Source organism: Mycetomoellerius zeteki, unplaced genomic scaffold (genome assembly GCF_001594055.1).
Source record: "Mycetomoellerius zeteki isolate Tzet28-1 unplaced genomic scaffold, Tzet1.0 scaffold94, whole genome shotgun sequence".
Lineage (NCBI taxonomy): Eukaryota > Metazoa > Arthropoda > Insecta > Hymenoptera > Formicidae > Mycetomoellerius > Mycetomoellerius zeteki.
Window position 1 is genome coordinate 618,457 of NW_017257979.1, and position 14,315 is coordinate 632,771.

The 14,315-nt window shown below is 34.2% G+C and overlaps 1 protein-coding gene across 3 annotated transcripts in view; it reads left to right on the forward strand.

Annotated features, from left to right (window-relative positions):
* The first annotated feature begins 3,715 nt into the window (after positions 1-3,715).
* The window catches only part of Hnf4 (Hepatocyte nuclear factor 4), a 38,111-nt gene continuing 27,511 nt past the window's right edge, over positions 3,716-14,315 (forward strand). For 2 of the 3 annotated variants that reach the window (XM_018460451.1, XM_018460454.1), the window contains exons 1-2: positions 3,716-4,121; positions 6,922-7,061. In XM_018460451.1, the coding sequence (XP_018315953.1) occupies positions 6,968-7,061 (94 nt within the window). In that variant the 5' untranslated portion in view covers positions 3,716-4,121; positions 6,922-6,967. The remainder of the gene's footprint in view (positions 4,122-6,921; positions 7,062-14,315) is intronic. The other variant, XM_018460452.1, reaches the window with a different exon arrangement.

Here is a 14,315-nt window from a genome sequence, read left to right on the forward strand (position 1 = left end):
CTTTTTGCTTTGTTTCGCAGGAAATCACGAAAAAAGAAAAAAATATATTTAATTTATTATTTTAATTATTTTATTTATAAACTTTTGTATATCATTCACTTTTGACGATTGATTTTGTAATAAATTCTTGATAATAATTTTTTATTTCAATTAAACAAATTACTCAAAAATTATTGTCATATCAAGAATTCATCATAAAATCAATGTAAAATATATCGAATGGCATCATTATGATTTTTCCTAAAGCGAATTCTGTTTGATATCAATTGATTTCATTGCATTGTTTGTTTTTGTATAGGTTTTATCTAGATATTAATCAGTATCAATTAATCAGTCTGCGAATCATTTATGCCTGCGAGGAATCTGTTATCGAGGGAATTAATTATCATCGCGACAGCAGGTGACATCTGCAGATATTTAGGCGATGTATAAACAGGAAATATCATAATAGTGATTGCATCATGATTGTGATTATATCACATCTTATGTCCAGTTCCATGTCGATTAGCCACTAACCCTGATGAACTCCACCGTTTTTTTCCTTGCCGTTTTATTGATCGCTGCGATCTTTTTCAGCTAGAGATTCTTTAAACATTTTCCAATATGACGTTGAAGCGTCTCGTAACTTTTGAACTATAAGCATGATCGAAAAAAAAAGAAAATAAAAACCATACGTTCTTTATCGAACTTCGATAATATTCGATAACTACCTATCAAATTTTTTTAGCGATTTTCACTTCAACGTAATCTCGCTTCAATAGCACGTATTATATTATATATGGAATTGTTTAATTGGAATGGATTTCAACTGGAATTATTTCGTTTTTCCCAGAAAACACATTAGAAATATAGAGAATAATCAAATAATTCCGATTGAAATCCATTCCGAATAATTCCAAAGTATCAAGGATAATTAATAACATTGAATTAAAAATTTGATTTTCATGACATTCGTGAGGGAAGATTGAGTTACGATTAAATTAAGAGGTCGATTGTGTATTTTGAAACAAGGTAAAAATTACAAAAGTAAACAAATTCATTAAGATATTGACCAATGAAATTAGGGTTTGTTCGCGTTGCTTGAAATATCCAAGAATTTTACACTTAAAACGAGATAAATATACATTCAACTATTATAAAGAGAGAGAAAGCGAAGAGTGCAAAAAGTGCAAGTAATATGGACAGATTTCTTATAAGTATTCTAATAAATTTGCTCATTTTTTTCTCATTTTCATTTCATTTCGAGGTACACAATCGACTCCCAGGTGCAAAATAAGATCAGCAAAAAGAAAAAAAACAAGAAAAAGAATTCTATAAGTCACGCAAGCAGCCATGAAATGTCAAGATTTCCTCCCTATCAACAATTTCCAGGTGTTGTAACACCGGAAGATTGCGTAAGGATTCGAACTACTTTTGCGCGTGAATCGAAGCGCTCGATCGAGAAAAGAGATCCTTGCGGCGTCGAGATCGACGAGATCGACGATCGGCCGCGGCTTTGCCATGCTTAACGAGCTCGCGGTGACGTAAGCATCGAGTTCTTTAATATCCGATCCGAGAAAATGCGCAGACAATTATTTATTGATTCAAGGCAGTCCTCTTTCGGTTTTTTACTCGCAGCGCTGACCGCGCTGAGTCTAGTTGTTCCTCCCCACCCCTCTTTCTCTCTCTCGATCTCTCTCCCTCTCTCTTTCTGCGTTTATTAATCAGGAACGTGTTTCTCGTATGACGACACGTTTACTCGACGGGCCTGAGATAAAGACGAGCAACAGTGATGTAACAAGGTGAGCGCACCTGCGGCGCTTAACCTATCGATCTCGCAATTACATGTAGCTGCGATTGCACGATTTATAATGCGATCGATAAACGATCGATTGCATGTTCGTCGCGGCGCCATATGATATAAATATACGTTAAATGACTTCGATGAATCTCTTTCGAGAGCCTGCTACTTTTTAAAAAAAGTTCAGTAAATTTAATGCGTTTTATGAAATTTTTCCATTAACTCTTATCGAGCCGTATACAAGTATAAAACACAAATCATAATAAATCAAGTATTAGCAGCCATTTTAGAAAAAATTATAATGATGTTATTCGACATACACTCTTGATGATGATTTTATGATAAGTTTTTAACAATGCTTTTTTAGTTAAAAAATTACTTAAAATCATTATTATATCAAGATCACAAAATCATCATCAAAAGTATACCCAATGACATCGATAAGGTTTTTTTCTATTATAATTTTGTGTTCTATCTGAGTGTAGCACAAATTATTCCAGTTAATATTGCAGTAGCATTGAAAATTATATATTGCTGCAAACTTCTCTATTATATGGGAATCTTCGTCAATATTTCTATTTTAATATGTATTTTGTAGTGTTTTATCAATTAGAAAATGTTAATTACATATTTCTATTTTTTATAGTTTTTTGTCAATTATAAAATATTATATTTCTATTATATTGAAAGGTAAGTTTTTTTTTGGTCTTTTGTAATTTTTCAAGTAGAACGATGGGTCACGATAACATCAAAGTAACATTAAAATGATTTCTGGCACTAAAATAGATCGAAAAGAGATTTTTAATAATTATTTTGAAGCTATTTTGATATCGTTTTGATAACAGCCATATTGGCCGTCTCTTCGATTACTTATTTATTATCTCGAATTGAATCCATATCTTTATGACCGATAGATTTGATTGACAAATTTTATATGATACGCGTAATAACGCAGTCGTCTCCTTTCCATGATAAAAGAAAGGTCGTTGTTCTTTTATATATGAAACTATCATATCTTTTAAATCGAATTCATGATATAATAGTAGCATTCGTGTTAATCATCGTATTTGTTTTTGCACAATACATGAAAAAGACATCGTTCATTGATAGTATCATGTAATTTTCAACAGTGTGACGTTTTTTCCTCGTTATCGCGAGTTTCGGAAGCAATTAACGAAGAGACGTATAATCGCGTCAAGACTCGTATTCTCGTTAAGGGCTACTACATTCGAAGACATCCTTTCCGGGGAAATTTTTACTTAGAGCTCAAATAGAGAACACAAATTAAATAATAATAACATAAAGATATCATCATGAGCTTATTTTTCTTTTTTAAGTTTATTTTTAAGTAGATATCACATGACGTCATGATGATACCTTATGATATCATGACTCAATTATGTGTTCTACTAGGAGAGGACGTTTTGGAATATAGTAATGTTTAATTACAGCTCGCCTTATCTGGCCACGAGCGATAATCGTTAATAACGTGCGTAAGATCACCCGCGTACGTATTTCAACCTCGTGTGCGATAACGACAAATCCCGAGTGATTCGGGTTCCGGCAGAGACGCGGAAGAGGCAATTTGTCACTGAGAGGCGCGACTAAAGTAGAACATAAGTCATCATGACATCAAAATGATGTTAAAATAACTTCAAAATGATCACTAAATGTCACTTTTCAATCATTTACTATATTCATTTTAACGTTATTGTGTGACAATTGTTCTGCTTGAGGATTGTCGCCGATCGACAGCGATTTTCAAAACGATCCCGCGCGTGTGGTCCACCTGTATCTTCGTCGATGTTCAGCGCACGTCTGAGAAAAAAAAAAGAAGAAAACATCGGCGTCGCGCGGGGCGCGCGACGCTACGCGACGCGGCAGTGCGCGCCGCGATCCCGCGGCAGTTCGCACTATCCGTAGTAGATCCGGCGCTTTCCGGCCGGGCGGACTTTGAGCGTCGTTCGCGTGTCGTTGCGTCGTCCGCAGGGAGCAGACGCGAGCGCATGCGCGCGATCGCGTCTTCCGTTTATCGCATCCGTTGCGCGGTTGCGCGCGAGGGAGCCGAATTGAGCGAGCGAATTGGAAGAGGCGATTTCGCGCGAAGGAAGCGACAGAAAGAAGCAAAAAGATATCGTGTACCAGGAGAATAGTCAGCATGGCGAGCGCGCGCGCGAGAGCGCGTCCCCGACACAAACGCACAACAGGTGTCACTTGCGCCGGGCGCCGTCGCTGACTGATTGTGACTTGTGAGTGAGAACGGTGCGCGTGGCACTTGGCAGGACAGACAGACATACACACGGACGAAGAGGGCGCCGCGATCGCCGATCGGTCCAATCAGGTTAGATCTCTTTCTCTCTTTTCTCTCTTTCTCTCTCTCTCTCTCTCTTGCGCTTTAATTATGATTTATTTTTATTTTTATTTTATTTTATTTTATTTTATTTTTTTATTACTAAAGCTTTTAGAGGCCGTGCATTTCTGTGTCGATATTATGTAATTTCGTATTGTGTACTATACGCAGCGTGTGATCAGAGAGAATGAGGGAGTAAACAGGGTATCAGGAAGAGAGTATCGGATATTTTCTTCTCAGTATATCCTTCGAGATTCTTGATAATAGTCAGTACTGTTATAATATTGCTGTTGCACAAGTATTATACATGATAAAAACGCTGCAACAGTACATGCATAATACAATACTGAACCCAAGCAGAATAATAAGTTGCGATAACATCAATATAACGTTAAAACGAATTGTAAATTATTGAAAATAATTATGTTATTTTAGTTACACATTTTGGAGTCATTTTGATGTCATGTTGAAAATTGTTAAAAGTAAAATCTGAGACAATTGAAAAGCGCCTAGAGGTATTGTAATAGGAATAGAGAATAACAGATTTCAAATACACGGTTTCTGATCAGTTGAAATCTATTATTCCTTGTTCCTATTGTTTTTGCTTTCGAATTGTGTAACAGGCTTTATAGAATTGATGTAAAAGGATTTTTAAATTCCCAGGCAAATTTAAATTAAATAAGACTTTTCTGTCATCGGAATGAATGAAAAAAGGCTCGGATACGTTTCGATGAAAATTCCATTCGCTGTAAAGAAAATTGAGTGGTAAGTTATTAAATAGATTGAAATTGAATTCGCGACACATTGAATTATTTGTTTATATCAGATTCGTTTCGAAATATGTCCCAGTTCGTCGAAAATGTCGACCGCTTTTGAAATAATTCGTTTCATTTTAGTCGCCATTGTAGTTTCTAGAGTTGTCTCCCGACAACTATTCACCGTGGTATTTAATCCTCTTTATATGATCAGGATTATAACAATAGAAACGCACAGTTGCGTTCATTGCATACTCGTTCCTCAATGATTTTTTAAAATAATGAGCTGCTCTCTGTTCTCTGTGAATACACCTCCGCATGGGCGTTGCTTTATGTCAGGAATTTGTATCTTTGTTTCGTAAAAGCAACAAGAATCATATGACGATATATCGCGAGTTAATCTTGATTAAGTTAGTAAATACTATTAAATGAAACTTGATATTTAAAACTATTTTTATTATATAAAATTTCTAAATATATTTTAAGTTTTTTATTTTCTCATTTTCAAACACATATTTTTTTTAAATAAAAGAATATTGTTAATATCTCAGCTTCAATTTCTTTTTAAACATTTTAAATTTCCTTATTTTTTATTGTTTAAAGGTTTAAACAATTTTTTTTGAAAAATATTCAAAAATATGTTCGAACGAAATTACCGATAAGTACAGAAACAAAAAAGTCAGATGCCTGTGACGTGTTCAGATTACTGTGTGTCCACAAATTAGTTCATAGAATTTTGCACAACAAAACACAAGTAATATTTATTAACTTTTATCAGTACAAATTATCGGTGACGTAAGTGTAATCGAAAACTAATGATGTCTTATCAATCGAAGAGAACGAACTAGTTTCTCGATTTGTTTTGAATTTAGTGAAACAGAATAATTAGAGAACAAAACAAAAAAAAAAGACGTAACAATCTATCTATTCACTTTTCCTTGCTTTTCTTATCTAAATTAATTTCTTTGCTCTTCTTATCTTGATGAAATTTAATCTCGATAAAACTTAGACGATTCCTATATTTGATAAATTAATTCCCATTAAGATTGACTTATATATAATGTATGTGTCTGCGAATAAAGCTGCCTTTATAATCGAAGAAGCTTAGATGGTATTGATTTTCAAAATATTTTTTTATATACCACGTTCAGTATAGACGTTATGTTACGTGCATCTCTAATTTCAGTGCAGCCAGGTATTACGTATTTACTGCGAAGAGTGGGAAGCGTTACAAAACTTTCTAGATAAATTGCAAGTCGATTCGTATTTATATCTTGACTATTTTAGATGTTTTAATTTTAACTTGTTTAGATTGCGCCCTCTCTGTTGCTATCTGTTTATACTCGCCGAAGAGAGAGAGAGAGAGAGAGAGAGAGAGAAAAAAAAAATAAAGAGAGAGAGAGAGAGACGAATTTTGTATAACGTTGCAATCGTTCTTATCGAAAGTTTAAATCGTTATCAATTACAAGAATCATTTTCCAAATTTAGGTTCCATCGCAATGTGTACCTTCTTGAAATTCTACTTGTGCGGGATTGAATTAATTTGATACGAGCGCGATTGCGCACGATCGATCGATATTGCCGGGTGTATACGCGCAAGATCGATCGAGGCGTGTTTAAATCACGCTTCGATTTGCTGCTTCTCATCCCTTCCGCTCGTGGTGCTTGTTTTCTAATCTCACCGAAAGCGCGACGATTAAACGACGACGGGTCGCAGATAGCGCGGAGACGCGGTCGCGTTGCGGTAACACACACGATATTTCCAAAATAGCCGGGACGGTAGCCGCGCCGGTGAGAGAGAGAGAGAGAGAGAGAGAGAGCGAGCGGCACGAAGTGAGGCGCGAAGTACGGCCCAACCCCCTGCGTGTGAAGCGTGCCAGCCGAGCGCGCGTTCGCACTTAACTTCAGGCGTAACCGCGGCGCGCGCCAGCGGGCGCTGTGATTCGCGATTCGCGCCTTGACGGACGGTTTCCGGTCCTGAACGGTATCCGAGATATTCGCGCGACCTTTATATCGATCTTTATCGGCCTTGGCAGTTGATGGTGCAGCGGGGCAAGTGGTGGGAGCGATCCCGACCTTGACATGGAGGTCCACGACGTCCAGGAACTGGTGGTTGTCAAGGACAGCGTTATCGTCAGGGGCGGACATCCGCCGCTTTGTTCCCCCTCGAACGGTGGTGAGTACTTCCACGAATGGATCTGCAGTGTAATGAACAGTCATCCATGGCGAACGATTCCCAAGCAGAACAGATCATGATAACGCTAAAATGATATTAAAATGAATCGTCATTGATCGAAAAGACGTGACTTTTAATAATTATTTTGGAGAGCCATTTTGATATCATTTTGATGTCATCATGACTTTTTGTTCTTCTTGAGTTTAATTGCGATTTAGCTGACGGGGATATTCACAACTTTATATATCTGAAAGTTTTTAAATAGCATATTTTATTTATCATCTCTGCGCTTATCTATTTTAACTATTTTAAAACTTATCTATCTTAATTATTTTAAAAACCTATTTTAAAACTGATAATATTATTTACAGCGAATATATACAATAAGTTTTCTCATTGAACACTATCATTTGTCGTTTAATTTTATTTTCTCAACATGTTTAATCTCGAAACGAGACGGGAACCGAGTCACCTGCATGTCGCGTTGGGGACGTGCCCAAAATATACAAATCTCTCTCTTTTCGATAAACTTCAAAACCAAGTATACTCCCGCGAGTTTCGCGGCAATGATTTGGCAAACTCTCCGTATATCGTCTCGTTTCATTGCCGCAAATAGCTCATTGCGAAGGACAATCGCTCGGAAGAAAAAAAAAGGCTGGTGCGCGCGCGCGCGTACAAAAATCGGGAAGCCAAAGAGGAGTATGTCTCGTTGTCTATTACGCAATCGGTTGCAGACACGCACATTCTGTACCGGCGATTGTGCATAAAAATTTGCGCGGGATGAACAAGCCGCGCTCGAGATAAGGTCGCGCCGGCCATGCTGTAGATAACCCAAGGACCTCGGCTGCGCAGTACCAAAATGGCGGCCGGTCTCGTAATCGATTGCGCTGCATGAATCGTCGACACCTTAAAAAAAAATGTTTAATGATCTGTTGATAAGTCTCGGAAAAGTTGACGCTAAATGAAACAAGCGGATATTCAAAGTTCGTGATTAACGATATGAAGACAGTACCTCAAAATGGCGGCTAGTCCAATAATCGACCGTAACGCGTAAATTGTCAGCATCTTAAAAAAGAATCTTAACGATCTGTTTATAATCTTGGAAATGCTGACGTTAAATGAAACGAACAAAGATCCATCATTAATAATGAAGATTATATTGTAAAATGGCGATCGTCATGATATAATCGATTGTATCCGCGAAAATTGCCGATATTTTGTAAAAAAAGAATTATTACTAACCATCAATTAATAATAATGCCATATAATTTACTAGCAGACAATTTATATTTAAAAATCGTTTAACCGAAACGTTTTATATACTGTTTAAAAGCGTAGAAAACTTCTATTTGTATAAATAGACGTTATTAACGTCCTATAAACGTTTTTATAACGTTTATTAAATAATTTTAAGAACATTAAATTTTAAACGTTTATTTTTCAATTTATACGTTTTTATCGATATTATTTAACGTTTATTTTGAACGTAACTATGTTGCTCGAATAATGACAATTATTATTTGATCAGAGATTGAGTAATTTTTAAAATGGTCAAATGGAGTACCACTTTGTAAACGACATTGCGTTGTATGTACATATTCTGAGGAAATGACTTTAAAGTATTTATTTGTTCGTCAATAGACATGATGTAAATTAAAAAAGAGAATTGCTCGCGCGCGTGCAGCAGTCGCTATTAAGTGTTACATTATAATACTTGATGTTATTATATATCCGGGATCGAATTCATATATATGAGACTATTTGTTCGATCGACAAATTTTTTGCGTTATGTTGTTACGATTATCGACGATATTATTTTTTTTGCGCGTAAATGTTGTTCATATTCATATGAGTCAGGAAAGTATAAATAATCTCATACGATTGTACAAAGAGATGTTTGAAAATCTTCGGTTTTAATTTAATTAATTGATTCTCTAAACTAGATTTTTCCTTAAAACTAGATCTTTTTTTCAATGTGAACTTTATAATAAATAATAATTATTTTATAAATAATTTTTGATATATTTTTTAGTAGAGTCGCGTTTGAAACACAAAGTGCGTCGCAATAATATATTTCGCTCGAATCATACTTGCGATAATTGTTTTATTGCACCAAGTCAATTGATTAACGGTAATTCATCGATGGCGCGTCTTGGCCGAAGCACGTGGCATCCGCGCGTGGTTATTTCCATGATTCCCGCGACGGGAGCGAGTATCACGTATAAAGAAGCATGTTTACGTGAGATAACGTCTAAAGAAATAGGGAAATATGAAGAAACGCTCGTTGCTAGTGCATTCGCGAACGCATCTTCCTTTTTTTATACCTCTTTAAATCAGAAATACTCATCGTGAACAAACGGTATCTCGTGAACTATTCTTTTTATATTATACCCTAATGGTTGACTCAGCGTTTTTATCCGAATGCTAATAATGACAGAAACGTTTTAAAATGACGAAGATGCATGCTAAACAAAGGCTAGAATATGTACATAAGCACTTCTTTTTTTTTGAGAAAAAAATCACTTCACGTCTAAGCACTCTCAGGCGTACTTAGACATCCGAGGACGAGAGTGATCCGTCGGCCATGTACGGATCGTCCCGGACGGATTTTGCTTGTCAGTGAATCGCGACACGTTTTGACTGCATGACAAATCGAAGGTTGTATCCTCGGCGTGTCGTATCAGTGGTTATAATAACGTTATAAGCAAACCGCGCCGCGAAGAGGTCAGTTGATAACCCGCAGCAAAGAGGAAAGAGCTTTTACGACGGTCGAGATTGTCCAACTCCGTCGATTTGACGCATTCTAATTTCTAATCACACCTATATCTATAAGAGCACATTCACACTCGAAGAGGAAAAGCAGAATGTGGAAAAGCGGAAGCCTAATCAGAAGTTGAAAGAGAAAAGCTAGAGAAAGAAAGATGTATAATATGTATGTATTAACTGTTAATAACGCAATATTCGATTAACTTAAACAACTTCTGTTTTTCGCATTTTGCTTTTCCTCATTTTGCTTTTCCCCATTCTTAATGTGAATAACTAACAGTAGACGGAAGAAACCGCTGATATTACGCGAGACGATATCGCGAATAGAAACTTTTTCATTTTTATTGTTACACGTATTTACGTATTAATTATTATACAAGTATACCAATGTGTTGAAGACCGTGCATTGATAACCGGGTCTATATAGAGTGGTATACGAAATATCGTATACCATTTAATTATATATTTCATATTTGAATTACTTTAACACAAATTCTGTACTCCGTGGAAATTCTGTTAGGTGTGACATGATTCGAGTCAAAATTGGGTGAAGGTAAAAATGCATACACATTGAAAAAAAAATTTACTAAATCTTAACACATATATAGTATTAATAGTATTAAGTAAACATTTATTCACTTACAGTAAATAAACATTTATTCAATTTGAAAAATGTTAATTAAATGAATGGGTCTTGTACCAAATATAAATATATGTTTACATTTAATAAATATTTATATTCAATTAAAATTATTCAAAGAAATATTTATTAAAATTTAGTATTTTTTTCAGTGACTAATTTGTGAAATGCAGATTGGCGCATCATTGTCATATCATTTCCTTTTGCATAGAATATTTATTTTTAACAAAATTAGTATTGAACTGAAATAAAATTAATTACCAAAGCTTGGAAAATTATCTGTAATAGATATCATTCAATATGACCGTTTTGTCTTAAAACTTCTTGGAAGTACGCCTTTATGTCCGACTATACTTTTCGGTACAAATCTTCAGATAATGCACGGCACACCTGCACGATGTGGGTGGAAATATCTTCAAGTTTCTACCACGCTCTTTATTTCTGCGAAAAACAATACAATTTCCATTTTATATATTTTCAACTTCTTAAGTCAATCGTCATTTTACAAAGTGTGTGTCTTCACCTTCACCAGCTCGTAATGCCACACATAATTTTTACGAATTAGTAAATAATTTGGTCACACAATTAAAAAAACCGATACTTCACAAGTATAATTTTAATAAAATATAATAATTAAATGGTATGAAATTTTTTGCGCCATCTTATATTGGTTCATATAGGATATCTTTGAAAAAGTATTATTGAGAAAGCAATGATTCTTCCTGGAAAAATAAATTAAAGATATAGAATAAGTTTCATAAGATTGGATGATTTATTATAGAACAGTTTTTTCTATATAAATATCGGGTTTTCTCGAGAAAAATTATCTTAAAAATTAGTAAATTAATTACAATGCTTCCTCATGTTTGGATTAAATCGTGTATCAAACATGATTAAGGATGAAATAATGAGTATGATAAAAAATTCTGTAAATCTTATATGCATAAACTTACAATAGAAAATGGCACTCTTGTATAACTCATCAAAGTTGCTATCATATATTTTTCTCGATATTATTGATTTTAATAATTCTACGTTCCTTGTTATAATCTGAGCATCTGAATGTAGGAAATGAAAGTATTTGTGCGCGATAAATATTTGAGAGAAGTATATCAAGGTAGGCCGTTTTAGTATATTATATCAAATATTTCGGATTATTATAGAAAAAATATTTGAAGCAATATAAATGTTTCGTAAACTGTACATTTTTTATAGCTTTACCTTATTAATATCTTTATATGCAGAATAGCTAGGGAAAGTAAGTCATGAAAAAAAAAGATTTATATGATTCTATTAAAAAAATATCAATAACATTTATATCTAATTATATGTAATTATATAACTTATAAAATTCTTTTTCGCATTGTTCTCGGCCTCTATTGTTTTCAAAAGCTTCTTATTTTTCTTTCTCAACCTATTAGAGATAAGCGGGCATAGCCGATAAACTCGCATCATGCTATCGCTAATGATTAGACCATTATCGCCAGATTACAAATACTTCCCTCGACTGCCAAGTTTTGAACACTTGTTATTGACTTGCATCTCTAAATTGCAAAAGATGTGGAGGACGTATTTCAAAGGAAGATGACGAGGCGGATTATCTCTCAACAAGCTTCCATAGATCTGTTTACCAAATGCGTTTTCCACATGTTCCAAAAATACCGATATAATAACACATTTATTCCGAGCGCAAATATTCCGCGCGTCACAAAACTGTGAAGATTTCCGAAATTATTACATGTTATGCGAATGAAAAATTAAAATAAATGTATCCACAAATTTTTCTATAATGTATTCATGCAAGTTGCCGTTCAAAATTTTTTAAATAGTAAAATTGATGATATTTAAAAGTATATTTAAGAAATTAATTGGAAATCATTTAATTATTTCTAACTCTTTTTTTAGAAGAAATTGCAAAATAAAATCACTAGTTTTTATTTTTATTCGACTCCACAAAGTATTTTATAATTTGCGTCTGTTACTGTATGCAATAGTCGTTAATAAAAAAAGCACAGTGAAATCCATTTTTTTCTCCATGTTCAACGAAAGAAGTATTATTATGTAAAGTGCATCCAATCAATGTCGTTCTTTAGACGAACGTTTGTGAACAGCGATTCAACACTATCATTCTCACATACGTTACGAGGTGCGCGACTTATATGTCCTAAAAACGATGTCGATTGGATAAATTTTACATGATAATATCTCTTTTGTTAAATATTGGAGGAAAAAATGGCTTAGGACTTTTAAATTAATTTTTTGTTAAGAGAGAGAGAGAGAGAGAGGAATAACGTCTTATAATTAATAAAATATCTTATAGACTTGTTACTTTATAATTTTTACATAAGTATTTTTACATGTATTTTAAATTCAAAAAGCAAAATCTTAATGCAGTTAAATGTCTTTTTTTACCCAAAACTTAAAGAATATATTTTTTAATGATGATTGCAATCACTTCTAATCATGTTTTTCTGTTAGATATAGTACGTTAACTATTAAATGTGACGTTAATAATTCTTTTGTTATCAATATTAATTATTTCTTGTCGCAATGATATTGTAAAGTGTAGTAGATCTGATACGAAAATAGCGAGACTATTTCACTCGAAAAACTTATCTGTTTTCTTCCCTTTCGTAATAATGCATATATATGTATATATACCGCTGCGAGTACATAATGCATTATAATCTTTTTATAATCTATTGATCAAAATCGGTTTTAATCACGTAATTTATAATAGATGCGAGTACATATACATACACTGTGGACACGTGCTCGCGCCTTATTCTAACGAAAGCACTTTAATGTCCTTCGCGCGTTACTAAAAAAAATATGCAAAACGTTATGACACTGCTAGGCACGTGAAACCGTGGGTCATACGTGACTCGCAATTACTGACAGATGTTTTAATGACAGTTTCCTTGATTTTGAGTTTGTCCTTCTTCAGCAAAGATAACGTTCCTTATCTATCGCGATGTCTGTACATTTATTATTGCATTTTTCTTGGCTAAAAAAATCTGAAATGAGAAATCTTTCTTCGAAGATTTCAAGAAATCTACAGAATCAGAGAAATTCAGAAAATTCTTTGCGTGAGAGAGAAAAAGAGAGAGAGAAAGAGATTTAAGAAATTAAATTATTAAAAACGTACACGTACGTGACAAATATTTCTTTTGAATGCGTCGTGTGTTCAATACATCGTGTAGGTATATGAGGGTGAAAAAAAGATACGGCGAAGGTTAAAGAGACCTATTGACCTCTTGCAGCTTCCGAGAATAGATAGGTATACTCACGGATATTATGCAATGTTACGTATACATGTTGACTTATAACACCGGCATTATTTTCGTTTAGTAGGAAACGCATCGCAATTTGCGGTCTCGAACACGTCTATCGGGGGAACATGAAATGCATGACGTCAGTCTGCTTGAAAAAATGCAGCGAGGGATTCGTAGGACGTGACAAATTGTCTCGAAAGTTAAGATTTACATGTAATATGACGCACTGCTATTTTGTCGCACGAACTGCTGTCGATCGTGATTTTATAATAAAGGCGTAAACTTGAAGCGCAATTATTGCACGATATTAAGATAGGTCACCTCGTTATAATATATCGTTACACAAACTCTTATTATATCTTATTGCATATCTTATGTCAGCTGCTTGTGTAACGTCTCGAATACAGATGAACGTGACTCATATTTATACTATTTATACAATTATTGCTATAGTTGCGATTTTATAATTCAAATGAAGCTGTCGTAAAAAAGATTATAAAATATACCAACAATTACGCGTATAAATTTAGCGAGGAAAACATTAATTTCCTTCTTTGAAATTGCTACGTCTAA